At 46.5% G+C, this 27,443-nt stretch overlaps 1 protein-coding gene across 1 annotated transcript in view; it reads left to right on the plus strand.

Moving 5' to 3' along the window:
• Positions 1–16,446: 16,446 nt before the first annotated feature.
• Positions 16,447–27,443, plus strand: part of tmcc3 (transmembrane and coiled-coil domain family 3) — a 25,795-nt gene continuing 14,798 nt past the window's right edge. Inside the window, exon 1 of the mRNA XM_080022505.1 lies at positions 16,447–16,579. Within this exon, the coding sequence (XP_079878631.1) occupies positions 16,577–16,579 (3 nt within the window). The 5' untranslated portion in view covers positions 16,447–16,576. The remainder of the gene's footprint in view (positions 16,580–27,443) is intronic.

Raw genomic sequence — 27,443 nt, forward strand, 5'->3', positions numbered from 1 at the left:
GATTCTTGAGAAAGTGTTCTTTGTGCAAAACAAATAATTGTGTGTTATCAAGTTCAGTTCCAATGAAAGAGGCAAAACAGTCCTTGAGGTGCTTGAAGTTCTTGCATTAAAGTAGCCTTTCAAAGCCTTGAAAATAGCCCCTTTTGTGCTGAAGTGCTGATATTGCCCCTGGTTTTGTTATTTACATCATAATTTAAATCATTTTCCAGAAGCGATTTTACCACATTATGCCAGGGGAATGTAATGTAGTGCTGCGTGGTTGGAAATAGATGTTAGCAGCAGATCCTTTAAGTCCTGTAAGTTGCGAGGTGGGGCCCACATGGATCGGGCTTGTTGTTCCAGCACATCTCCGAGATGCTCGATCCGATTGAGATCTGGGGAATTTGGAGGCCGAGTCTAAAACCTGCTTGAACTCTGTCATGTTCCTAAAGCCATTCCTGAACAATGTTTTCAGTGTGGCAGGGTGCATTATCCTGCTGAAAGAGGCCACTGCCATCTGAGAATACGGTTGCTATGAAGGGGTGTTTTAGGAAGGTGGTACATGTCAAGGTAATATCTAACTATAAAGGAAGGAATCTGTCTGCCCCCCCCCATTTCTTTCTGTCTGTATGCATGTCCTTTTATTATTTTGACAACTGTTCATCCAATCTACTTCACACTTGGAAGGTGTATTGCTGGGGATGTGACCATGCATGGTCCAGTTCTGACGCTCACATTCCATTGTAGGCGCTTTCGAGGTCAGCATGGGAATTCTGGCCGGTCTGCAGCTACGCAAACCCATACACATCAAGCTGCAATGCACTGTGTATTCTGACACCTTTTTATTATAGCAGCATAACTTTTTCAGCGATTTGTGCTACAGTAGCTCTTCTGTAGTATCGACAAGACGGGCTCGACTTCGCTCCCCGCGCGCATCAATGAGCCTTGGGCGGCCATGACCCTGTCCACGGTTCATCAGTTGTCCTTCCTTGGACCGCTTTTGGTAGGTACTAACCACTGCATACACCCTTACAGTACCTGCTGTTTTGGAGATGCTCTAACTCAGGCATCTAGCCATCACAATTTGACCCTTGTCAAAGTTGCTCAGATCCTTACGCGTTCCCATTTTTCCTGCTTCCAACACATCAACTTCAAGAACTGACTGTTCACTTGCTGCCTAATAACGCCTCCCGTTGACAGATGCCCTTATAACAAGATGATACATTTTCTATGTCAGGTGGCTCCACCCTTTAGGGGCAACCATACGCTCCTATTGGTATACATCCAACCCTGCGAAGCGGAACTAATGAAAGCCATCGCGTGCACTCGCTTCAGTCAATCAGGATGGAGAAGCATAGCCTAAAATAAACCCCAGAAGTGCCCCCCTTCTTTTTCAGTTCAGCGCTGACTGATATACGAGCACTCACCTTTCTACAAGTTCACGTTCAAGATCACCGCCATCGAGTGGACTTTTACTCTGCGTCTTGAAAAATGTCTTCTCTACCAACTGTAACCACTTGTATATGCACAGGGCTGACAGTAGCAGGCGATACCCACGACAGATGCTTCATCTGTCTGGGAGCAGAGTAGGCTGCCGCCAGCCTCGTGGAGTCACCAGCGTGCGAGGCCTGGTGCTCTGTCTCAACCGCCAAGCTGGCCTGTCGGACAGATGATGGGGCTGTTACCATCTGTTACCATCCCACACAACAGATGGGGAGGACAATGAACCCACCAGATCGAAGACAGGGGGTCATTTTCTCCCAGCCTCCTTCTCCACCTGTCTTCAGGCCTAGCGGTAAACGGTTTGACAAGGACCAGGTCTCCGCCGCACCGCATGCGCCTCCAGCGGGGAGCCTCCAGTCCCTCAGGGCTGACTTCTACGGCCTCCTCCTCTTCTCCACCGCGGATGTGGACCTGATGGTGGGTGGGGCGTATGCATGTCAGGAGCATAAATGGGAACAGATGGTCCCTGCAGATGGTCCGCGCCCCGGTGTCCTCCTATAACCCCATCACCAAGAATGTTGTGGGATTCAAGGCGCAGAGGACAGGCATCCCACACCTCAAGGAGTCACTGGCGCACTACTTGGTCCTGACCTAAATGGGATCTTGGGCATCCAGGAAACCACTGCTGCCATCGTAGAAGAACAAGTTAACTGCATTGTAGACCGACAGAATACACGTCTTGTCGGCCCAAGCAGCGGTGGCGGCGATGTCCAACGCGTCCGATGCTGGCGCCTCCGCTCTCCCGCCTGACCATTGGCAGGGAGTCGATGACGGCTTCTAAAGCAGAGGAAGTCTCAAAGGCTTCCTCAACCATTCTGCCCTTCCCCCCGAGAGCTGTTTTGTGGTGATAAGCATCTCTGGCTGAACATGACCGCCATGTGTGAATCCGGGAAGCCGGCATTACTCAACACGCCCAATTCGGAGACAGCACTCTTCAGTGACGCTCTGGCCAAAACCACTGAACGCCTCAGGAAGAGGGAGGAGGAGAGATGACAGCTCTCCCTGCACCTGTCGCTGGCAGGAAGAGCACAGCTCCTCGCCCCCGCTCCACAGCGGCCACCAAAGCATCTTCTTCGCTCTGGGCCCTGCAGCAGCGAAGCAGACATGGAAGCAGAGTCCCACGAAGCTCCACCACCACCACCCATGGCATTGAGATCTCCTCCAAACGTTGCTGAGGCCCCCACCTCTGGGGGTTTCCAGGAGGAGACGGCAATGATGGTGCACGGGGGGAAGCGCCAAGCAGGATGAACAGTTGGATGATGTGGCCACTGCGGCGCAAGCCACCCCGGTGGCCATTTGCCCCTCTCAGACTGAGAAGGAGTGTGTGTTCATTCCTGTAGTCAATAAACCACTGGCTTCAGTGGTGGAAACACTTTGAATCCCTGGTACGGGGCCAGGATGTGCAGATAAGGTCAGACAGCCGGGCTACAGTGGCCTACATCAACAGCCAAAGGGCTGTGAGATCACCGGCACATCATTACGCGGCCGGGAAGCTCTGGAAAAGGGCTCTGCTGCGGCTTCGCTCTCTGTCGGCGAGCCACATCCCAAGCCAACTGAATGTAGGGGCGGAACTCATGTTGTGGGGATGGCCCCGTGAAGCAGACTGGCGCCTCCATTCAGATACAGTGCTCCAGTTGTGGAGACTATTCGGGACGGCACAGGTGAACCTGTTTGCATTGAGGGAGACGACTCTGTGTCCTCTGGTTCAACAGATCTGACGGTGGTTCCTATTGTCAGGTTGGTGCACCACCGACCTGACTTTATTAAACCCCACGTGGGGAAATCCAGACTATTAACGTTTCAACGTGCAGTTAAAACTGATCTGTGGACACCAGGCGTATTTTGTTTTTAGTTCCTTCACTTAATGCGTTCACTGTGGTGGTGAGGAGGAGGATCTCCAAGTAGGTTACTGAATACACTGCTCTCCCTACCGTGTTGATAGTATTTATACAAGTAACCAACAGGGGGCAGTGTTGTGACGTGGTAAATATTACTTTTTTCTTTCTCACACTTGAGATAGGACTCTGTGTTTTGTCCAAATCCTTAAAGGGCCATTTTGGGGTCCTGATGCATCAGGATAAAATGGGATTTGCTCTGCTTTTGTCCAAAATGTACTGCATTGTATGACGACGATCTTAAAAACAAAATCGATATATAAATACAACTATATATATATTTATATACCGTTTTATATATATATGATTGGGTGCAGTCTCTCTAGTCTCTATTTCTCAGTCTTCCTGACTGGCTTGCTTGTGCTGACACAGCGCTACGGTGGCTTGGCAGCTGAGTCTGCTAGCGATGCCATCTGGGCGGTGTGGAAGGGGTGAAGTGTCACCTTGGTGCAGGAAAACACTCATCTCACGCCACCTGCCAGCTCCCATAGCGCGCTATGGGAATTCTCCAGCCGCCGACACCTATTCCCTACTGCGCCTCTTCTACACTGTCACTTCTCCTTTCTGTATTTTACGCCCGCCGTCGCCTCCTCTGATCTGAGATGTTGCGTTTCCAGGTTGCCCTTGGCGTCAGCTGTGCACGCTGCTGCAGAGTCGGGGTGTGTGTGTGTGTGTGTGTGTGTGTGTGTGTGTGTGTGTGTGTGTGTGTGTGTGTGTGTGTGTGTGTGTGTGTGTGTTTTGGAATCGCAGGCCATTCCATCCTTCCCCAGAATTTCTGTTTAAAAATACCGAATGCCCCACTTCCACCCGGTTCCCTGATGGTGGTGCTGAGAAATACTCCTGTGTATGCTTGACGTGGCAGTCGGAGCAGAACTTAGCTTCAGGTGCACAGGCACACACACACACACACACACACACACACACACACACACACACACACACACACACACTCACTCACACACACTTGTTATCTATCACGTCAAAGATTTGCAGTGTTGTCGGAATTAGGAGTTTATTTCTCCCAGAGAGTCCGGGAGGAGAGTCCTACCGGAAACTCAAACTTTATCAGCCATCAGTCATTCCCACCCTCCTCCTCCATCCCCTTTGACCTTCTCTTCCTCAGTTCCCCTGGTCATTCACTTGGTGCTGATCCTCCGGTCGCTCCCTCCCTTCGCAAAGGAGGCGAAGGGTGTCTGATAGCGATCAAAAAGCCTCAGCCTTTGGGCTACTCAACGCCTTATAAGGTGGTCGTTCCCAGCCCTTGCTGAGACAGGGCAGACCCTTGTAGCACAGTAGAGAACCGTGCTGTGTGGCACATATAGTGCTTAACTTTGCAAGCAGGAAGGAAGGGCTTTCACAATACTACAGGGGGTTGGCTCACACACACACACACACACACACACACACACACACACACACACGCCGGTCTCCTCGGAACGGCGGAGGGGAGCCGTGTGAAGCGCTGGCATCGCCGGTTTGGCGGTCGGTCGGATGGTCAGTCCGTCGGTGGGTCGAGCGGTAGGTGGACACGCTGGCACCCTGAGGAAGAGGAGGGATGAGGAAGCACATGAGCACCATTCCACTCATCCACGTGACCGAGGTACAGCACCAGCGTGCGTTTAATGTGCCATTATGTTTGTTTTTGGACCTCTATTTTTTTCTGTATGGAATGAAATAAGCAAAAAAAAAAAAAAAAAGGGCTTTGTGCTTTATGCTTTGGTGTTTGTCTGGCTATTTTGTTCTCCGCAGCGCATTCTATTTCATGCCAAACAAAATGTGTTATAAAAACAACGCATCATTGTGGAGTCACATACAACGGGGCTGCATGAGCGTGTTTTTTTGTTTTTTTTTGTGCCCGAACTTCTTCCTTGCGTGCAGACTTTGTTCTAGATCACATGAGAGGTTGTGTGTACATTGGAGAGAATAAAGAGCTCCCTTTTTTCGGAATGACATCTATTTTCTAGCTCTGTTTCGACTCCTTGTTAAAAAAAAAAACAAAAAACACAGATTCTCAAACCTTATTTCAATGTGAAATGTGGAATTTAGCCCCAAAAACTGTTTTGTTTGGTTTATATTCGAAACAAACAGCAGACCTGCGCAGGGCTGTAGTTGTTTTGTTAGACATAGTTTACTGTTGGATTAGACAGGTTTCATCATGTCCGCAGTGGGGGAAACATACCAAAGTAATAGTCTTTCAAGGGGAGCGGGAATTCACCCGTAACTCGTACCTCTGATTCCCTTTTCAAAGGGAACGTTGTCAAAGTTTGTCGGGTCTAGAAAGTCTGAGGGAGTCTGGGAATCTGAGGGAGTCCTCTGGAGTCTTGGTAGTCTGAAGGAGTCTTAGACAGTCTTGGGGAGTCTTGGGAGTCTGAGGGAGTCCTTGTGTTCTCCACCTTGTCCCGGATTTGTTCGTCATCGTCACGGCCGCTAAAATCCAAACGTTGCTTCCGATTATCTATCCCTGTTCCCCCTCTGCCTATTTCAGGACCTGCATGGCCAACAAAAGCCACATTACGTAACAGACCTGGTGTAATGGGGTCCTTCCTGTCAAACCAACAGCGTCTGGGCCCAGAAACGAGAAGTACAAGAGAAAGCGAGAGCGAGAGAGAAATTGTCGGACAGTGGGAGCGTGACATCTTGTTGCTGCTGCCGTCATCGGGTTTGTGTTTTGGGATTATCCCTGTGCGTTTGTGCTGTACCTCTGGCACGCTTGGTTTTCTCTCTTAGGTGTGTGTGTGTGTGTGTGTGTACATTTTTATTTGTATTGCACTTTTTAAAGGTACTGTTACAAAGTACTTTTAACAAGTTTTGCACAAAGGTATACGTAGCATAAAATAAACGCAATTGAAGAAAATCAGACCAGACAGAGTGGGAATAAAAATAAAAAAATACAATGCAATAAAAATTTTAATAAAATTAAATGAAAGAAAAGACATTGCAAGAGCCCATGGTGGCATGGTGCGAGTGCATCTGCGCTTGTCAAGTGGCGTTGCGGTCGGTAATGACTGCACTAGGTAAACGCTGGAGCTCCCACACTTTCTCTGCAAATGGGCCCTGATGGGAGCCGCTACTTCCTGTGGAAAATACAATTTGACAACCACCCCGTGGACCCCTCCTACTGATTAGGCCTTGAGTGGGTTTGTGTGTGTGTGTGTGTGTGTGTGTATCCCTCCCACCATTGAACTCCCGTATCAGCTGTGAAACCTTGTTTGTCACCGATTTTCCATTCAATTTATCTCCAGGGAAACAGGACATGTCACAATCAGTCGCTCTGATTCACTGTTATTCGTTATTTGCGATTGGTCTGGCGGCTGCATTTTACACACAAAAAGGCCACAAACACACACACATACACATACACACACACACACACACACATACACGCACACACACACACACACACACACACTTCAGACAGTCTGTACTTGTTACCAGAGTTGCCAGGTCTGCGGCTTTCCGGCGGGATTGGATTACTTTAAAAGTGTTGTTATTTGTCCACAGGTTGGGGGATGGGCGGTGTTACTTTACTTGACAGCTCTTATACATGAAAATATATCAAACCTATCCCTACCATGTCATGGAGACCTGGCAACCCTGCTTGTTATTGTCAAAGCGTGGCTTGTTCAAAGCACAGTGAGCTATTAACCAATCAGTGTTTCTTCAGATAAAAAGTGTGTGTGTGTGTGTGTGTGTGTGTGTGTGTGTGTGTGTGTGTGTGTGTGTGTGTGTGTGTGTGTGTGTGTGTGTGTGTGATGTTCATGAAAAGATAAAATGATAATCAAGGTTCCTCGCAAACTGAAAGTTAAACCTGCTTTTGTCTACTTAGTTTGTCTTTTGTTTGTTTGTTTTTTCCCTGTGTGTACATGGACTTCCTGCGGTACATGCTCGCCGTTATTAGCATATAACCTTGTTTCTAGCCTTAAGCTTCTGATTCGTCAGTGGTGGGGAAAACAAACAGGCTGTCTGCTATAAACAATGTTTTATTGTCCTGTATCCCCTTGTTGGCTCTTTTGTCTTCTCCATAGGCAGATAGATAGATAAACAACAGATATAACCTAAAAATAACAGAAAAACAATAAAAAAAAAACAAGAGATAAAAATGAAAAAGACCCAAGCAATTTATGTTTATATTTATTTATGTCCAAAAACAAAATATACACGTCCAATACAATATCTTGAAAATTCATTCAAATAAATGGAGAAATAAAGAGTGACACGAAAGATGAACTTAAGATAGAAATGGTGATGCACAGTCAACCTGACATAAAAGATAAGCCTTAAAAACACATATCCGAAACCGACAGTCGGACCGACAGAGTTTTGCATCAGAAAATATGTCCGGGAAGAATAACAGTGAGTAGTTTGCTCAGCTGGACATTTGCCATGTTCCATGAAGGAAAGTTTAAAACTCCCTCCATATAGTGTTTGCAAAGTGCGAACAAATACATAAAAAATACACACACTTCACTGACATAAAAATGTATTTATTGACAGTTGAATATGGCGACATCCAATGTCTATGTTAATAATGTCATTATTTTGAAATACTCGACTTATTGACTTTGTTTTAAAGCCAGTTGCAATACAAAAACCTGACCGACGTCACTTCCGGTCGTACTGTCGCAGAAATTGAAGAGTGTGAACGCGTCCCGGAGCCTCGATCGGACAGGGAAATCCCGCACCGCAGTGCGTCACGACCTTTCGCGTGCGACTCTCCATCGGGATGTTTTAGGTGTGAAGCAGGCTTTAAACAGTAAACAAAATGGTGGCAATTAGCCTCTCAAGTCATATTGCCACGGTCAACATACACTCCTGTATTAAAATCCTTGTTCTCGATTCCTCCTGTCGCACGGACCAACGGCACCACTACCACTTCCGCCCAGGAGGAAGGGCTCGGATATGGGGTTTCTTCCTCTTGAGAAACGCCACACAAATTAACATCTTTCATTAAAGAGACCCTCACTCAACAGACGGGCAAACTGAAAAGCGATCAGATGAAATGAATACTTTTTATCTCCCTCTCTGAACGAGTGTCTGCCTCAGTAATTGGCTAAAGTGCCTATCCGCTGGACAGGTACAGCCTGTGACAGCCGTAATGGCGGCGTGCCAGCGGGCTTGTCGGTCCATTCTTGGCCCCCTCCCGCCCTTCGCCACGCCCCCTTCTACTCTTTTCTGACCTCTAGCTTTAATGTCAGTCATCTGTTTGTCTCTCCATCTGTGTCTTCTCTCCGTGCCCCCGCACACCTCCGCAGTTGACTCGGTGTGTAGTCCCACAATAGACCTCAATCCACTCTGGACAAAAAAGGGGCTTCAAATGTCACCGGCTTGGCATTTGACGGTGACGTAGGCGTGTGCGTGGAGATAAAAGAGTTCCACCAGCGCCCCACTTCTACCCCTTCAAACAGTGACCCCCTCGCATATCTATCACAAACAGCCCACGCATTCAGAGCGGTTGGCCTTCATGAAGGAATTCGTACATTTCAATCGTTCGTAGGTCATCCAGATGAGCAGACGCTGGTAATCGTAATTTTTGGTGCACATGCTTATTGCCAGCATTTCCTTTTTTATTTTTCTGGTTTACTTTTTGCATTTTCGTTTCATGTTTCTGTTATTTTTAGGTTATTTGAGGTTACATCTGTTATTTATCATTAGGTTTAGTGTATAATTGATTTTTTTTTATTGGGTACGGTTAACTGTTAGGTATATTTTCCAAATTGCGCCATTTTATTTATTTATATTTTTATTGTATTTCTTTATTGTTTTTTTTAAATTATTCTTCCTATTGCATTGATCTGAGTTGCTGGGACATTGCAATTTCCCTTCGGTGATGAATAAAGTATCTACTGTACAGTATATCTATATCGACTTATTTTTATCTACCTTTTTTTTTTTTTTACTACATGACCGCCACCCATCCCACTCTTTGGAGAACAATCTTACCATGTTTTGATCTGCTTACACTTAAACTGGACAAGCTTTAGCTCGTCTTTTATTTCGCGCACACACCACACATGGATTACGTGCAGCTGCAGAGGCCGACACACACGCACACACACACACACACACACACGAAGATGGAGACCGTGAAAATGCTTTTAACCCGGCTTGCTCTTCCACCAGGGGGCAGCCAGGGACGGTGGGCAGCTTACAGCGCCCGAGGACCAACTTCAGTGTCCATCGCTGGTCAGACCATGTTTCTTGTTGCTTCTATAACCAAACTAACCACATTATTTCTCCAAGGGGGGAGGGGGGAATAGCCACGGTCGAGGCAAATAAACATAGAAACAAACAACGTGTAAGATGTAAACATGTACTTGACAAAGCGAAGATTGGAATAGCAATTACGGCATGTGGCCTCTTCCTGTGATAGTCATAGAAACAAAGCAGAGGAAAGGAGAAGGACGTAATCAGGAGGGTGTTCAGGGGAGTGTTTTCGAAGCAGATGCTGGCAGTTGGTGTGTGTGTGTGTGTGTGTGTGTGTGTGTGTGTGTGTGTGTGTGTGTGATGAGTCCACCTGTGTGTGTGACGCATCAATCAGCAGTAGTAGTAGTAGCAGCCCTAGTGTAAAAGATCAGAATTTTTTCGTAGTGACTCCAAGCGAGGGAAAAGGCCTCGCAGCCATACAGACACCACATGACCGCAAGAACACTCTGAGCACAATGCACCGCAACCACAGAAGAACCCCCAACCCACAGAGAAGCCGGAAGCCCGCAGAGCAACACCAAGGTGCACAAACCAATCCCAGAGAGCATTAATTGACACCCTGCAGCCCTGAAGCACATACATACGACCCACCTCCCTGTGCAGGCACATGCACACCCAAGCACAGACCACACCTGCAAGAATCGTCTGACTTGCACTTCGGCAAATACGCTTTTTTGAGACCATAAACAGGAAGTTGCACAAGTTCATTCTGCAGCCTACTGTGACCAATGTGATGTGCTCTACAGCCATTGCCACAACTAGTTTTCAATAAAATGTGATATTATTGTCACTTAAAACATACAAACGACAAAAAATACACTAAGACACATGACAGAGATTTGACATGTAACATCACATTTAGAAAAAGCCTGGCCACTCAACATTCTCTTTTTCTAACTGTTTAAATGCCATCCGTTTTGGCCTGAAGTTAGGAGATACAGTTGTCTCTGATAATATAATGACCAGACTGTGTTGACAAATATGTGTCTAGGATTGTGGAATATATTCGCTGTGTTCCGGGTCCTCAGTAGAACATATATTTTGTTGAGCTTCACCTCCGGTCAGGCTCTAATTTACCGTCTGTGCGCTATAAACCACCGTCCCTGTGGGATGCTGTTTGGGAGCCCCATGATTTAGTTTCCCTGAGCGTGGACAAAAAAGAAAAAGCAGCCCTGGGAAGACAGGGATGGTGAGGGCTGGGGGTGTTGAAGAAATATATCTTCTGTCAAAGTTCGAAATAACTTTGAGAAAGAGCGAGCCTTACTCTATTGGAGGTTTTGAGGCAATGCTGAAATCTAAAATGGGGGTGATGAGGCAAGAGGAGGAATCTAGTGATTTGGAAGTGGGTTGTTCTTCCCCCGAGGGTCTCCCGCTCCCCCGGTCCCCACTGTTCTCATCCCAAAAAAGATTTAAATAAAATCCAAATTTGGCGCAGGCCCGCCCTTCAGCCACGAGGTAATGACGACGTCCCCTCGGAGGCGATCCGAGCCAGCCTCATGTGTCGGGGTGCGTTTAATAATGTCTGGCGGACAGACACTCCTTTCTGCTGATGCCTGATAATAAATGTGGCTGCTAGTGCTGATTTCTCATTTCCAACATAATGTATGTGAATGTGTGTGAGTGTGTGTGTGTGCGCGTGCATGTGTGCGTGCGTGCGCGGGTGCGTGTGTGTGCTTCCAGATGCACCAGTGGGCATCATAAGTTGCTCATCTAACACAGGGTTTAACAGGGTTTATCAGATCCGAGGCCAGCAAAGTCAATGACACGGAGTAGAATGCGTGTTTGCCTATTTGTAATTAGCCCTGCGGGGGGAGGGGGGGTTGAAAGTAATTGATTACTTTTACAGTCGCTACCATGTACTGTGAACCGATTTACTTGTTACTTATTTTGTTTTTTTTCACTCATATTTCACTGTGGGGATTTTTAAAACTCAGATTTCATACTTTTCTTTAATGTTCTTCATTTGTGTTTCTTTTATGCTACCTGACTGCTTGTAATGTGCTTTGTAACAGTATGTTTTAAGTGCTTTAATATAGCACTTTAACATACTGTTGGAAAGGAAATGCGTAAGAAAGTAAAAAAATAAATAAAATTAAGTAAATAAGTAAATATTAAATAGCAATTAAGTAAATATTTACTTATACTGTATTAAAATTAAGTATTTACTTACTTACCTCCTGGCAAATAGGCCACTTTTTAATTTTTCCTTAAAAGGTTTTTCTCTGTTTAATTTTTGATTTTGAGCCTGGTAACAACAGGGGGAAACCTTAAGAGCAATGAAAACCAAACCTACAGACTATTTCAACCAAGACTTTAAACAGGCAAATGCAATGAGAATAGGAAGCTTCCTTTTGAGGCTTGAGTATTATGTCATCTCAAAGTACTTCCATTATTTTTTACTTGAATAGAATGCTGAATGAGGACCTTTAATTTTACCAGAGCGCTCTTCCCTTAGTGTTTTTTATACAGTACATTGTATTTTATACAATACATATTTTCTTTGCATGAATTAAATTACTTGAAGTAAAACATTTTCCTCTTAAAATTCTTAGAAGAACTAGAGTGACCGCTTGGTCCCCCGTGATGGAAGCCATGCCGGAGCTGCGACACGTGTGGGATTGACTATGGGAGAGCAGATTGCGACAGCGAAATGCCACAGTCTTACGGGCAACGGAGACAAACCGAAACGGTTGAACCAGGGCAAATTAAAAGCCATCAACTGCAAGCGACAAGGAGGACAATTAGGGGTATGAGAGAGGGAGGGGTGGGGGAGGGAGGGAGAGAGGACTTGATGGCTGGCACTGAAGTATCCACTTGGACAGGTTAATAACAAAGCCCGTGAGTGATTTTAGGGGAAGGAAATAGGTTTTGCTATGATGGGGCTATGTAGGGGATTAATGAATTGCCCCCCCCCAAAAAAGTGCCATAACTTGATTTGGCCCCATTACTGAGGAAAAAGCCCAAAGGATGGGCCTTGCGGATTTGCGGTCAGACCGATTGGTTGCAGAATCAGATTAATTCACCATTAAGGCGTCTAGACTCGAGAGCCATTAACAGTTGAGTTTGATGAGTAATGACAATGTAATACTAACGGTTCTACCGCCCCGCGGATTTGAATGTTTTTGCACCGTCGACTGCTACAGTATTGCTAACAGAAGTCAACCAGAGGAGGGGAACCAAACGCGCTTTCTTCCTGTTTGACTGCTCGCCTGCAGCCATCTGTAGAGTTCATGCATGCACACCCCTGTGCATGCATGAACTATTATACTACTTACTTACCTAACTATTATACATGTGAGTGCATGTTTGCGTGTAGCCCGCTTCACACGGAATGCGTGTCCCCATCCAACTGTCGGATCCTCCCGCCTAGTGGCGGCTGGATGAACTGCGTTTGAGTTTCGCATCACAAAATATGTCGGGGGGGAGAACGGGAGCACTTGTTTTTTTTTGGTACAATAGCGAGTACCTTGCACAGCAGATTAGACGAGGACCCAGTGCTGAGAAGAGAACATCCTAACGCAGCCAACGAGAAGTCCCCTCCCGTCCGAAGAACAGAACAACTATAGACAGACTCTGCTGGCATGGCCTCCTTCACTGTCTCTCTCCCTTTTTAACTTCCACTATCCCTCTCCCTCGTGCACACCGTCTCTCCCTCCTCTCTAACTCCACTGGGCGGGGGAAGCCTCTGAAAACGACCAAATTGTTACCTTTGACGATAGCTATGCCAGCTATGCAGCGGACATATGGGTCTGGTTAGGGAGCCGGTGGGAGCTTGTACATTGACTTATCGGATAAGGTTCCCCCCACTCAAAACCTTCCGAAAATCTTGCGAAAAAACCTTGCTGGGACATTCCAAACCCCTCTCCAGCCTAAACATTCCAGAAACCCCACCTTAAACATTCCGTACTGGCTTCGGTATTCCGGAACCTTGTGGCAAAATGAAGGTCGGACCCAGGTCACGGCTTGCACAGAGACAGGAAGCGGAGGGGGAAGTCCGTCACAAGTGTAAACATCACTGATCAGGGGGGAAAAGGAACAATGGGGTCCTGTGTTTTTCAGCATATACCGTGTATACACACACATGCTTCAGCACACAGAGTTGAATTTGTCCAGATATGAGCTGAGATTTTTCTTGCCGGCACCGTTATCGAAGACGTCCCCGATGCCGCGTGGCATCTGTTCTTTTGCGGGGTAATCGCTCTCTGAACTCTCATGCACTTGTTAAAAGTCACATCTGCTGACATTTGGATGAAGACGTGGGTGCGTGCGTGTATGCGTGCTTGTCAGGTGTGTGTTTGTTGAGGCCGAGGGAATGGTTTGATTCGGATTGCAGTGGATCAGAGAAGAGAGAGGCGGAGTTGACTCTGCTCTTAATGGCACTGTGTACGTACACTGAGGCCCGAGGTCACTCGCTGCCAGGGCACGGCTGATGCTGCGTTCGCGGCCAGTTCCTCGTAGCAGCTACCGAGCAAATGGTTCATTTACAGCCATCGAATCTTGCACAGTTTGGACATTGACTATTGTCTATTGTTACTTTTTAGGTATATTTTTCTATCTCTCTGTCTGTCTCTGTCTGTCTGTCTGTCTGTCCGTCCCTCCGTCCGTCCGTCCCTCCCTCATGCACCCATCCACCAATCCTTCGATCCAACCATCTATCCATCTATCATCCACTCGTCCCTCCATCTATCATCCATCCACCCATCCATCTATCATCCATCCACCCATCATCCACCTCATCCATCCATTCACCCATCCATCCATCCGTTAAGTGTTACTTAACTGCACCTTAAGACATTTATAAGTGTGATTGCTTCCTTAGCTTGTTTTTCTGGGCGTCTAAGAAGTGGGTTCTGCATAAAGCCCACTGCACTGAGCGTCTATTTCACATACGTATCTGTCCTTCCGGCTGGGACGAATCAACACAAAGAGATACATACAACCACGCCAATACTGTGCATCCCCATAATTCGATATCTCATCTAGCACTAACCCACCGCGGGTTCAAACACAAACACACATTTTACGGATCAATACACCGGGGTAAATGGGCCGAAAGTGTGTTAGGCAATCAGGATTGATCAGAACAGAGAGAGTGCTTCGCAGAAGAGCAAAATTAGCTTTTTTTATTTTTATTTTTTCCCTAAAACGCACACAAACACACACAAATTCAGCTCTAGGTGGTTCATATAGTCATCTGGAAAACCTTTGAAATGTGATTAGTCGGGATTACGTAGATCTGAAACGGCACCAAAAAGACGACTGACGACGAAATGACTTCTGGATGCTTGACAAACGGCACAAATAGGACAATCGGACTGCACAAAATGTGTCCTCAGAATCAAAATGTTTTATTAATGCTGCCGGGTGTTCATGTCTTTTGCCCTATTTAACCATACACACACACACACACACACACACACACACACACACACACACACACACACACACACACACACACACACACACACACAAGCAAGCGCAACAAATATGCCTTAATCAGATTGGGTCAGACCCAAATTTAAATAATGACTCTCGAGGCTGGATTACCAGATCTAAAAGTGCTGAACCTGTCAGCAATCACACATCATGGTGATTAACAGCTCACTGCTTGAGGAAGGTGTGTGTGTGTGTGTGTGTGTGTGTGTGTGTGTGTGTGTGTGTGTGTGTGTGTGTGTGTGTGTGTGTGTGTGTGTGTGTGTGTGTGTGTGTGAGAGAGTGTGTCTGTGTGTTTGAACACCTGAACCTGAGGAAGACGTGGGAGCGATCCAGAAGAAAGGGAGAAAGCCTCCGTCGGCGCGTTTGTGTGCCGTCGGCGGCAACGCAAGCAGCTTGCCGACGACAGGCCGGCGGAGCTCGTCTTGGCAAAAGAGCGGGATGAATACTTAATGCGCCCCGGGACGGTAAAACTCTCACCAAACGCGCGGGTCCCATGACGGAGCCAGGGACTCGGCAAATTAGTTTCTTTAATGCTCGGGCCAGAGCTGCCCTGCTGCGCCTTTAAATGATTCATGACACGGTGAAAGAAAATTCACTTTGTAAATCATTAAAGAGATCTGGAGATATGGCCACGAGTGAAACTATCTGTTTCAGTCCGTGTGGCCGGTTGTAAATATGATCTGTTTACAGCAGTGGGCAGCAACAAAGTACAATAAAGTACACATATAAAGGTCTATTGGATGGGGTATAGTGATGCAAGACTTGCAAATTATTGTTTTGGAAATGAACAATTCTTTTAAATGACTCTGTAGTTGGGAGTCACTCCGGGAAGGTCGTCGTTTGTTCGTTTCAATAGAAAAAGGCCGAGGCATTTGACAAAATTCAAATAGCTTGTGACTGATTTACGCTTGTATCCCATTTGCATTTTGAAAAGGAGCGGATTACTGTTGTTATCCCCGCTTCGCATTTCTCCGCCAAAAAATTAATCACTTCGAGAGAATTTGGCCTTTCGGGATCCCACAGTTTGCGTTCGCTATACCCATATCAATAACACGGAGCAGAGCCGACTCTCTTCCTCCGAGCGCGTTGGGAAACAGGACGACTCTTTTTTTTGTTCTCGCGAGTGACTCGTCGGGAACCGAGTCTCGACAAAGAGCCGAACCCCCCCCCGCCCATAGCGGCGGTACGGAACGCAACGCTCTCTTTTCACGTGGGTGAATTCGACATCCCCCCCCGCCACCCCTCCCTCCGTGGGCCGGCGCGGTGGGCGGGGTCTAAGGGCGCGCACTTGCCTTCTCGCCCGCCCGGCTTTTTGGGAGGACTTACCCGAGCGCTCTGGGTGAGACACACCGCCGCGGCGGTGGCGGGTGCACCGGCTGACGGCTGTCAACTTTGAGACCACCCCCCCCCCCCCAAAAAAAAACCAAAAAAAACCCAGCGGGAACCAGCGCCGTCTGGCTTTATCGGAGCGGGGCGGGGGGGGGTGCATGTTTTGCGCATGCGCCGCTGCGGAGAAAACTTTATTTGAAGTCAAGGCGGAATTACGTCAACGGCGTTAAATGGTAAATATGCTTATATTTATAACGTCGACCTTCCAGCGTCCAAGTCCAATGACACAAGGCAACCATGTGTTCGCGCTATCAACGTTGCTAATTAAAAGCAATGCATGTTTTACAAGTTGTATGAATCAGTTATTTTAGCCCGTTATAGTTCATTATCAGCTTTATTCGTTTTCGCACTGTTCATAATCTGAACCGGACCCGCACGCTCCTCTCTGTCCATCTTGAATAGTTATCAGTACTAGTCGAATAATAACTGTCGCATCAGACGTTTGTTTTATTTCGTTTTCAAGTCGGAGCCGCTTTAGGAGCAGGGTCCCCGTGAAACAAGTTTTTACACGCGTACGCGCTCACGCATGCGCAGTGATGTGTGAGTGAGTGAAAGGTCGGGTAAATAAAAGCTGACAGCGGAGGTTTCTTTTTTTCCATTTTTATTTTTCTCTCCATGTGAACTTTGGCCCTGGCTTCGTGCTGCTAGGCTTGTGGAGCAGGTTCCACGCAGGGGCCTCGGCACCGACCAAAAAACACACCGAACTGGAACGTGCGGTGTGTTTTTCTTTTCCACTATGTCAGTGTCATTCCTCATGTCCGTGGTATTTGACAGCGGGGGGGGGGGGGGGGCGGACCCACTTTACACGGGAGCGCCCATGCACAGCGACACATTAGACAGAATGCCCACACAATACGCGTTAGACAGCCGTAATAGAGAGATTGGCACCTAACAAAATAAATTCGACAATGGAAATTCTGAGTTTATTTCCAAAACCATGGCGCCCGTCAACGATATTTTTTTTTGTCCAAGGTGAATGTGCACTAAAGTAGGCGGGAGATAGAGGCTAACCCTCCCATGGGTTTTATTTCCTAACTCGTGATCCCCAACTGAATAGAAAAACGAAACATTTGGCCTCAATCACGAGTTCCCAACTGGGTTCACTGAGCAAAAAATATAAAATATCTGTGAAGTGTTAATTCATGATGAAAAATCTTCCAGCACACCAAATGGAATTTTAGCCGATTTTCAACCACTTTGAAATTGCTTTGCTATTTATTTTCTACATGATATATTATTGGTTTATTTACCATTTTGTTTTCTTTCTTTACTATGTTTTTATTGTCTGTATACATTGTCTATATAGGTAAGGCCCCCATGATGGTACAGACTTTCGAAATGACGTTTTTTGTCCACTCTAGTGTCCTCCTAACCAGGGTGCCTAGGACACCCCTATGATCTTATTTATTCCCTTAGTATAGCGCCTTTTCCACTTGCACTGAAAGCCCTAACTCAACCGGCAATGTTCTGTATTGGCGTCATGTGGGAATGGGAGGAATGCTGGAAGGTGTCGATGTTCCGTACATTTCCTCACTCTCAAAGTAGTATAATTCCCAGAAAATGTCCGAAAGAGCTGTGAATGGAAGTATGTGGGAATGGAAGCAGTAACATTTCTGTTTAAGTAGGAGTGGTGCCGAATCCAAATAAAGCACAAATAGAGGATTTTTCCGAATATTTGTATTGAATTGATTGATTTATTTTTTGATTTTTTAAATAATAATAAAATAAATAGCATTCGGAAAAATGGTGAGTCCAAACCGGGCTGCTCGGCTGCAAAGACGAGAAACTGAAACATGTCTCTAAGAAGACAGGTCTTTATATTCTTGCATTTTATTCTTCTTCTTCTTAAAAATGCCACTCAGACCCGCGACGTGTCTTTTATAGTTAGGGGTGTGGTACAAGGACATCGGGCACATGGCCTTCGCTTCCCCGCCGGCTGCACCGCAGAGCGGAGCTGGAGGGAACGAGCAGACAAGGAGAGGTAGAACGGGTGGAGAATGTTCTTTCTCCGGATGCAGAGAGTGTATGGCAGTTTGAAAATGATCACACTGATTTATTAACTTTGGGTTAGGGTTATCCTGTCTGGGGACAAGGGCTCTGTCCCCTTCCGTGGGGCGGGGAGATGGGGAGTGAAGCGCTGGTCTAAAAAACAATTCTGTTGCCTAGTCTCACGTGATATCCAAGAACAGTCATCTATACGGCACTTTTTCTGAAAGGAGGCCAATGTGGGAATGACTACCTCCTGCCTTTGCCGGATATTTTTTATCCAGCAATGTTATGGATTCCATCTGGGAAAGGGGCTTGAACCATCATGTTCAATGTGGTCTCTTTGCGGCGCTCAAGTCTGATCTTTTCTGCTGCTGCGTGGTCTCTCCCTCTGTGACTAACCTCCCAGCATCTCTCCCGTCATGCATAATTCAAGAGTGCAGTGCTCGGACGTTTTCTTTCCTTCCCTTCTTTCCCAGACTCTACGGTGAGTCTTGGGTGCGATGCACTCCAACCCAAAGGTTCCCACATCATCTGCTGTGGAACTGCGATGGCACGATGTGACGGTGGAGCCGGTCAGCTTCTCCCTTCCTCACAGATTTTTCGCAGCTTGCCATTCTCTTTCTGCCAGTCGAGACACAGGCACTTGATACTGTATATGTTATTGTTATTCATCGCTTCAGTGAGGTCGAAAGAATATCGATTTGCGGGTTCAGGGACTCCTGATTGATAATACTTTGACATCACATCACACAAGGGTATGTGTGGGTGTGTGTCTATGTCTGTTTAGATAAGCTGATACAGTAATGATGATGATAGAAGATAGAGGTACAAGTGCGCAAATAAGGTAGTAGTCCTACAGTGTATAATGAAGGCGTCAAGCACCAATAGTCGTGTGTGTGTGTGTGTGTGTGTGTGTGTGTGTGTGTGTGTGTGTGTGTGTGTGTGTGTGTGTGTGTGTGTGTGTGTGTGTCTTGGTGTTTGATGTAAAAGGAAAAGGATGGGGATGTTCTTCTGTTTGTTCCACTTGTGACATTCAGTCCCCTAGGGCAGCTGTGTGCTTTCAGTTTTAGTAAGAAGACGGTGTTGTTTCCTCAGCTCTCTTGCCAGAGAATTGCGGAATCTCAAAGCCCAAGGCCTAATCCCACCTCTCGTGGATAAAAAGTATGTGATCCAAACGTGTGAGTGTGTGCGTTTATATTGTGTTTGTGAGTGTCGTTTCACTGATCCCACCAGTTGAGTTAAAATGCTCGGGTCACACCACCGGTGATGGGGCTGCAGCGTGAACCCAAGTGGCTCTCGTCTCGTCACCAGGTTTCTGTGCCCCTGGCTTTTGTGGGTGTGTCGGCTCAAAATGGACTGGCTGTTGCGGGCACTACAAACATTTCAAACCTCTATTCTGTTTCATATTTAATATACACTTTATAGATAGATAGATGGTGCTGTGTGTACTTTTTGATCAAAATGGTGTAGCTGTTTACTTAGCAAAATTACCTCTCGAAAAAACAACATAACTAGTCCTGCCATCCATCCTTGCCATGCAATTAACCGAAGAATTGTCCTTGTTGGAGAAACATAAAATGACGTGTTCGTTATTTTATCGACAGTTTAAGGGACGTTTCACTTTATAAAAATAGCCTCGTCATGACAAATTACGCAGTGGTCCAGGTGTCCATCCTGTTGCCTGTTGCCGGGTGCCTGACGCTGCTCATTTGCATACAATTGAAGTTTCCAGAACTTTCCTTTTCGCCGTGAAGTCGTGAGCTTGCCGTCGGCCGTAGCTCCGCCCCCAGCAGCTGGATGAAGCCGAGTTTGGTTTGAGATGCAGTGCAGCCTGCCCTACTTTGTAGCGCATGTGTGCCGGCGTTGTGACCGTACAATAGCTGCCACAAGCGAGCCATGTGCCTCATGATGGGCGCACTACCAGAGAGCCCTTGAAAAGTTGAAAGTTGATGCAGTGCCGTGTAGATGCTGTGGTGATATTCTCCTGAAAGACAGGAGAATGTGCACAAACCATCAGGGTGAACTCACAGAAGTGACTTTTTGCCTTCTGGCTTTCTTTTTTACCGCAAGCAATGCAAACGTAAACAGACCCAGTCTATGAAAACAGACATGGCGGTTTACAACAAGGAGTTGCTGAAGGAAGAAGAAACAATCTGTTTATTGCTTTCAGAGAAAAGACGATGCAGAAGGAGATGGAAAGTCAGCCCTTCATACGCAGCAAGATGCACAGAAGGACCCTTCTTGTGAAGCCGATGCGGACCGTAGATGAGGAAATGTACTTTTGATGTTTTCAAATGTCAGCCCTCCGTTTCAACGACCTGTTGTATCGCGTCAGGCCATATAGAGGCCGGAACAACCGAAGCCCAGTGAGTATGCATGAGTGATTGGCTGTTGAGCTCAGAATTATAGCCTCTGGCTGTAGCCAGCAAAGCTTTGCAGAAAGCTACCAACCGGGTATGCAACCGTCTAATTGATAGTGTAGGAGGTTTGCAGAGCCATTTGGAAGGTGTTGGGGAAGGACTTTCTCTCTGTACCGAAGGGCAATGAGTGGCTTGACATCTTCCTTGAGTATGGAACTTTCCCAATTGTTTAGGCTGTATCGATGGGAAGCATATGCAGATGAAGGCATCACCAATAGAATGGAATGTCCTTATGGTGGTCTGTGATGCCAACTGTGATGCATATCACTTTACAACGGTAGACATTGGGACCTATGGTCCTGAGAGCGGAGGGGGAATTTTTTTCAAAATCTTTCAGGTTCCCACCTTGATATTGCACAGCAGAAAACCTTCGGCATCTTATATGCACTATTAAGGATTCTGGGACGGCCCACTGAATACCACCCTGAGAAGATGGAGGATGTTTCGAAGGCTTGTGTGGCCCTTCACAACATGCGGGCACTCACAGATGCTGCAAAGAGTGCCACATGTTGTTACATACTGCCTTCTTTTGTGGGTGGAACAGTTGCATCAGGGGACATTGTGCCGGGTGAATGGAGGACACAGGTGACAGGCGACAATCAGTTGCTGGATTCAGGGTGACTGTCTGCTGCAGACGGACTGCAGACAAACTGTCTGAGAGCATCTCGGCCTGCAACCACAGTTCGAAATGAACTTTTTCCAGTAACCACAAGGTTGTGCCTTGGCAGGAGTCAGTGACCAGGAGAGGTTGTCTGAACTCAATACTCGAACGCTTTGGGACTTTAACTTTGAGGCAGACTACAAATCAAAGGAAAGACTAAAATAGAAATTCTTTAAATCTTGTATGTAAATACATTTGTGGCAGTTTCGCCTGCCACACAACACCCAAGCGGTGTCTTCAGGGCCCTCCGGCACAGAGAATCAGACAACGGGGTAGCGGACATACAAGTTTGTTTTAGTGAGGGGGCTATGTGGAACAAGCCCAGGAGCAGATGGAGAGCATGTCATGACGAGGGCTCCTCCACTGTGTGTGTGGGGATGGAGGTTTTACCTGTTGCTCGTTAGACCAGTCAATGAGCAACAGGCGTACGCCACACTGATCCTGGGCCCCAGTTACGTAGACCCAGGACCGGTGTGGCTGCTCAAACCACACCATCCCCACACCACAAAAATGTGTATGTAAATAAATCTTGAATGCAATTAAGCCTTTGTGTAAAATGTTATTTGTGTTTGGTTAGGGGAAACCTGTTTGTTTTGAGGCACAACATGTAGTAATAACGAAACGTGTATTAGTATTAGCGTAAGAGTTGTATTAGCGTAAGAGTATTCTTGACACATAGACCAATGGCAAATGGGATATAATCAAGCATTTTTTTTTAATTTTAAAACAATGTCAAACAACAAAAAATGGAGGGGAGGTATAATTTTGAAAACAAACAATGAGGGGGAAAAAAACCCAAACCAAGGGTTACAAAAACAATGTGGAACTACAACAATTTCTGTTGTAGCTCCAGATACCGTTGGATTTCGTCCACGGCTGCTGTGCGAGCTGAATCCACTCTGCGCATCAGGTGCTGCACCATCTGCGCAAACTGTCCCTCCTCCATGTCCCTCCTCCATCTCCTTCTGCATGGCCACCAGGCGCAGGGCATCAATTGCCTCGAGCCACTTGCAAAGCTCTTCTGTGTTGACCCTTCTGCTTTTGTGGACCACAGCGAAGCCAGTGTCACCTGATGCGCCAGGGGCTTGTGGAGCAGGCTGGAGGGGATCAAGGAGGGGTGAGGGGATGGAGATAAGCTGAGGTTAGGTGAATCTGTGGTCAGCTGCATTGACCCGCATTCGCCAGACAGCAATGAAGACATAGAGGAGGCATAGGAGGACCTAGTTGCGCTGCAGTCTGTCTCCTGGCTGCTGGCTGCCAACATCTTGGGAATCCTGAACAGAGAACATTTTTATGCAGTGTTTTAGCGTGGTGGACACCAATACAATTCATTAACATATGTACAGTACGCGACTACATTTTTGTACAGGTTGATTGTATTACAGGTTAACTGTATATATGGAGTAATGTGTGAAGTTCAAAAACAAGGTTCAAACACGAAGGCCTTTGTTTGTGTGTGTGTCTGTATGTAGTAGACCACACACAGTGACCTTCATGTTCAACAACCAATGTGTGTTTTTGACTGTAGTGTACAGCCACTAAATTCATCTATGTATCTGCTGCACTGTACTACACAACTTTTCTGTACAGGTTGGTTATATAACAGGTTATCTGGATATACAGAGTAGTGTGTGAAGTTCCAAAATAAGGTTCAAGGCCACACACAGCGAAGCTCACGTCGGCCACACACAGCAAAGACAATGAAGTAATTCTAGTTGGCAAGTCTTTCACCAATACTAAAACAATTTGCTTTATCCCTTCGACAAATCGTCAACAGCATATTTGGGTGAATCTGTACTGGAATTCAGCAAGGTGCTAGAAACTAGCACGCTAGTGAGCTATAGTGCAATCAACGGACTGAAAACACAACATGCTTTTAACGGGAAGTAATTGTGATAGAATGATGCAAAGCTTACTTCCATATCTGTCTATGTTTCCCGGTGCTCAGCCAAAATCGTGTAAATATGCCTTATCCCCTGGGTCACCACTTCTACTAGTTTTAACAAATCTGTCCCTCAGATTCTTTCAGGTCTTCGGACAGCAACATCGCCACTCCTTCCACAAATTCAGCGCTATCTGGCTGTCTTTATGGTCACGCGTGGGTGGGTCGTACAGATGTCTGAACCCGTGGACCTCGTCGCACAACCTTCCTTCCAACGTGTCCATCTTGAATTATTACCTGAAGCGCATGGCGCGGAGTTCCAAAAAATTGGGAGGTGCGCGCCCTCACGCGAAATCGGCGTGTGGCGCTGTCCGCGAGCGCTACAATGACGTCATTTATGCCATGCGCATTAAACGACGCTGGGGATAAAGCAGGCTTAACAGAGCCTTAAGTGCAGGTAATGTGATGCGATCGCTCTGAAACAGCGGTGGGAGATTCCTGGAGGGGTGTAAGAGCCTGAATTGGAGCGGCGGTGTTGAATGTGGGTGGCAGTTTGACAGCCATAGGCTCGCATCGTCAGCTATTATTTGTGGGCAAGGTTCGCGCCATCTCATCGGTTGTCAGGGAAACCAAAGGAATCTCAATCTCCCCCGTGCGTCTCTCACTCCTTCTCTCTCGCTCTCTCTCTCTCTCCCTCTCCATTTCTGAAACACACACACGCGCATATCTCCCTATCTGCTGATTTGTTCTTCATTTCATCATCTGCGCTTTGATATCTCTGTGGGGAAAAAGAGGAATTAAATAATTGAGAGTGTGAGGGTGGGGGTGGGTGTTGTTGGGAAGCTCGATCAGTCTCCCCACTGAGGCCACATGAGAGAGAGTGAGAGAGGGAGAGGAGCAGGCTCTGGTTTCGGTAGCATAGGTGCATAAAGGTTTATCTGTCCCCCCTTCCCCTCTCCCCTCAGCTTTTGGATTAGGGATTGAGGAGGCTAAGCTTACAGTGAATCGACACACACTGATGAAACAGCAGCGTTGCCTGGGTGTGTCAGTAACGCAGCGTGGATTAAAGGCACACACAAACGCTCTGTCCTATCAAAGAGATCCCGTATCGACCGCACACACGCGCGCACACACACACACACACACACTGTTGTCTCAAATTTTGTAATCATGCCTGGTAAAGCTGATTCATTGCTGCTTGTTGCCGCTGATTCATTGCCGTCTGTCACGTTACAGTGTATGCACTCCACGCCATGGAGCTTTATTTGTCCGTCGCTGCAGAAGACGCTGTCTTTCCGTCACGTCAATGCGAAGCAGCCCCATTAAAAAAGAAATGCATAGAAATAAGTGTGTGTGTGTGTGTGTGTGTGTGTGTGTGTGTGTGTGTGTGTTGGGAAGTTGTCAAAATGTGACGGACTGTTTTACATCAAGCTAGAAACACCGAAAATGTCATCTGCAGCTCACCAGTGAGTGGTATATACCTGGTATATGTGTGTTCACCTGTGTGTATTTTAAAGGCCAAACTTCACATCAGCCCATTGTAGGCTAATAGATTTTGCAAATGCTGGACTGTATCTAGTGTATTATCAGTGTTTTAAAGTGTGTGTGTGTGTGTGTGTGTGTGTGTGTGTGTTTGTGTTTTACTATACTTGTGAGGACTGAATTGGCAATTTCTTTTGGTTTAGAAGTGTACCATGAACATGGGTCCTCACAAACCACATGTATTTACTTGGACCTGACTTAGTGTGTGTGTGTGCGTGCGTGTTTGTCTCAGGCCTTACACAGCTGCCGCCACCTCTCGCCCCAGTAAACTGAGAATAGAGGTTTAGGAATGAGGTGTTGTTCAGATTGTGTGCCTTTGTTTTGAGTACCAGGTTCTTTGTCAAACCAGAAACGGCTCTCTTTAAGAATTGTCTGATAGACCTGTAAACCATGGCTTTTCAACTGGCGACCTGCGAGCCAAATGTGGCCCACGGATTAACGAAGACTGTCGCTTTGAAAAAATGTCAAAGAAGCGCTTAAAGTGCCAACAATCAATGACCGTGGGACTACACAGAAGCAGTTCGCATTTGAGAAACCTGAGATAATATTACCTAGAAAAGTATTAGCTAATTTTAAGCTATTTTCTGAATTGATGATTTGAGCAATTTTCTTTCCTTTTGTATTTTTTTGTATTTTTTAGTAGAGTATTGAATTTGTCGGGCCCCTAACAGGTTCAAACAGAATGCAGTTGAATAGCCCTGCTATAAACAATTCACACACTTGTTAGGTAACCTCTCTTGGTCTGGCTCTTGCCCTCTCTCTCTCTCTCTCTCTCTCTCTCTCTCTCTCTCTCTCTCTCTCTCTCTCTCTCTCACTCTCTCTCTCTCTCGGTTGTCCCGCCCGGGACTCCCTGCATCCACTGTTGGAAGCCCCCTGTGTAAAGGACAGCGAGGCCTGCCGGGTAATCTTTTGCTCCGGAAAGAGGAGATTAAAATCTCATATTACGTGAGGAGGGGGGAAAAAAAGGGAGAGAGCAGGGATTACAACTTTTTTTTTCCAATTTTTTCTTCTCTTTTTCGTTTCTGAAGACAGTTCCCAAGCCGCTAAGCAGGTCGTGCGGCCATGCACACAAAACGTGTTGTTGACGCCTTCTGTTTTCCGTGGGGCGCTTTCATTAGCGGATATCGCCCTCCGGGGAGATGTTTAGTGGAAGCTGAATTCCTCCCTGTGGATGGTAAATGGAGTGCTAACAGACTATTGATTTTTAAACTCCATATCGCCATCTGCTCCACCCACCTCTCTCTCTCACCCGCTCGCACTGCAGTTTCAATGTATCGATCGGCTTAATAACCTCCTCCCCCAATGACGATGTCAAATCACGATGCAATGTCCCGGTGTAACACGGACACGTAACCTCTCGCTCGCACGCTCTCGCTCTCTCTCTGCACCGTAGTGAGTGGGCGTGTACAGCGAGACACTTTGCCAGCGTAGTAGCTTTGCCTCATTAACGGGTTCTGCTGATATTCACATATCTATAGTCTATCGTGGTGGGATTGAGGAGGGTGGAGTGATTTTTGTTAATTGTCTGCTGCTGTAATAAAGTAAATCAAGGAATCACCTGAAATCTGTGATAGTTATACTGCCATGGGTATTGGTCATCCACCACATATATATAAACATGTCATCTGGAACAACAAGCTGGGAGGGCCATGCTTTCTTAAAATTAGCTTTACTGGGTTTTGGTGACAATGATGAGAAATGCCATATTATGAGGAGTCATTTTTGAACTTCAGTGTGTCTTAGCAACAGTTTCAAAAAGGTGTGAGTAAGACTTCCATGGCTAAAAAGAGCTGTGAAGCAAGATGGCTTTAAACTTTGTCACCAGAGGGCTGTCTTACCAAGTTGGAAGCAAGATGCCAGGGGTTTGGGCTGGTCGGGTTTATGATGAGTTAGAAGGAGACAGTGCATATGGCACCAGCTCAGAGACTCTCTTTGCTGAGTCAGATATTCACCCACCCACCGTCCATCTGTGGCCTGTTAATGACACCTCAGGGTCACCTCAGGCTACAACCCAAGGACAAGTTTAGTCTTATAGTCCTGAGATATTACAGGGCACCTGTCTTTTTAGCTCCGGCCTGCAGTTCTTTCGTGCCTCCTAAACACACGTTTTTATTTGCGGACAAATGAGCAGAATGAGGAGTCTAGGAGTGTTAAGTGGGTCGCTTTCTTGGACAAACATCATAAATAATTCAAGCACACTGAGGTGCACTGAGGAGCTCCAGTGCCCGAAAGTGGAACACTCTGCGTGCGGTCGAAATTCCCCATTCTGCCGCTATTACCTCAGCCAGCGATTCCCAATCTATGGATCAGAGGGTATTGCAAGTGGGCCGCCAAAATCATGGGCATAACACATAGATTTTATTGAAAAAATTAATGAAAAATTATTAATTGCAAAAATGTTTTCAAATGTCATTCATTTTATGGTATTTTTTTTTTTAACCCTCAAAAATGCATCATTACTGATAGATAGGAACTTATGTTCGGGCGTACTACATCCAAGCCAGACCACTATCGACGTGCACCTGTACATTTTTTAACTTGCG

Source organism: Zeus faber (genome assembly GCF_960531495.2).
Source record: "Zeus faber genome assembly, chromosome: 21".
Lineage (NCBI taxonomy): Eukaryota > Metazoa > Chordata > Actinopteri > Zeiformes > Zeidae > Zeus > Zeus faber.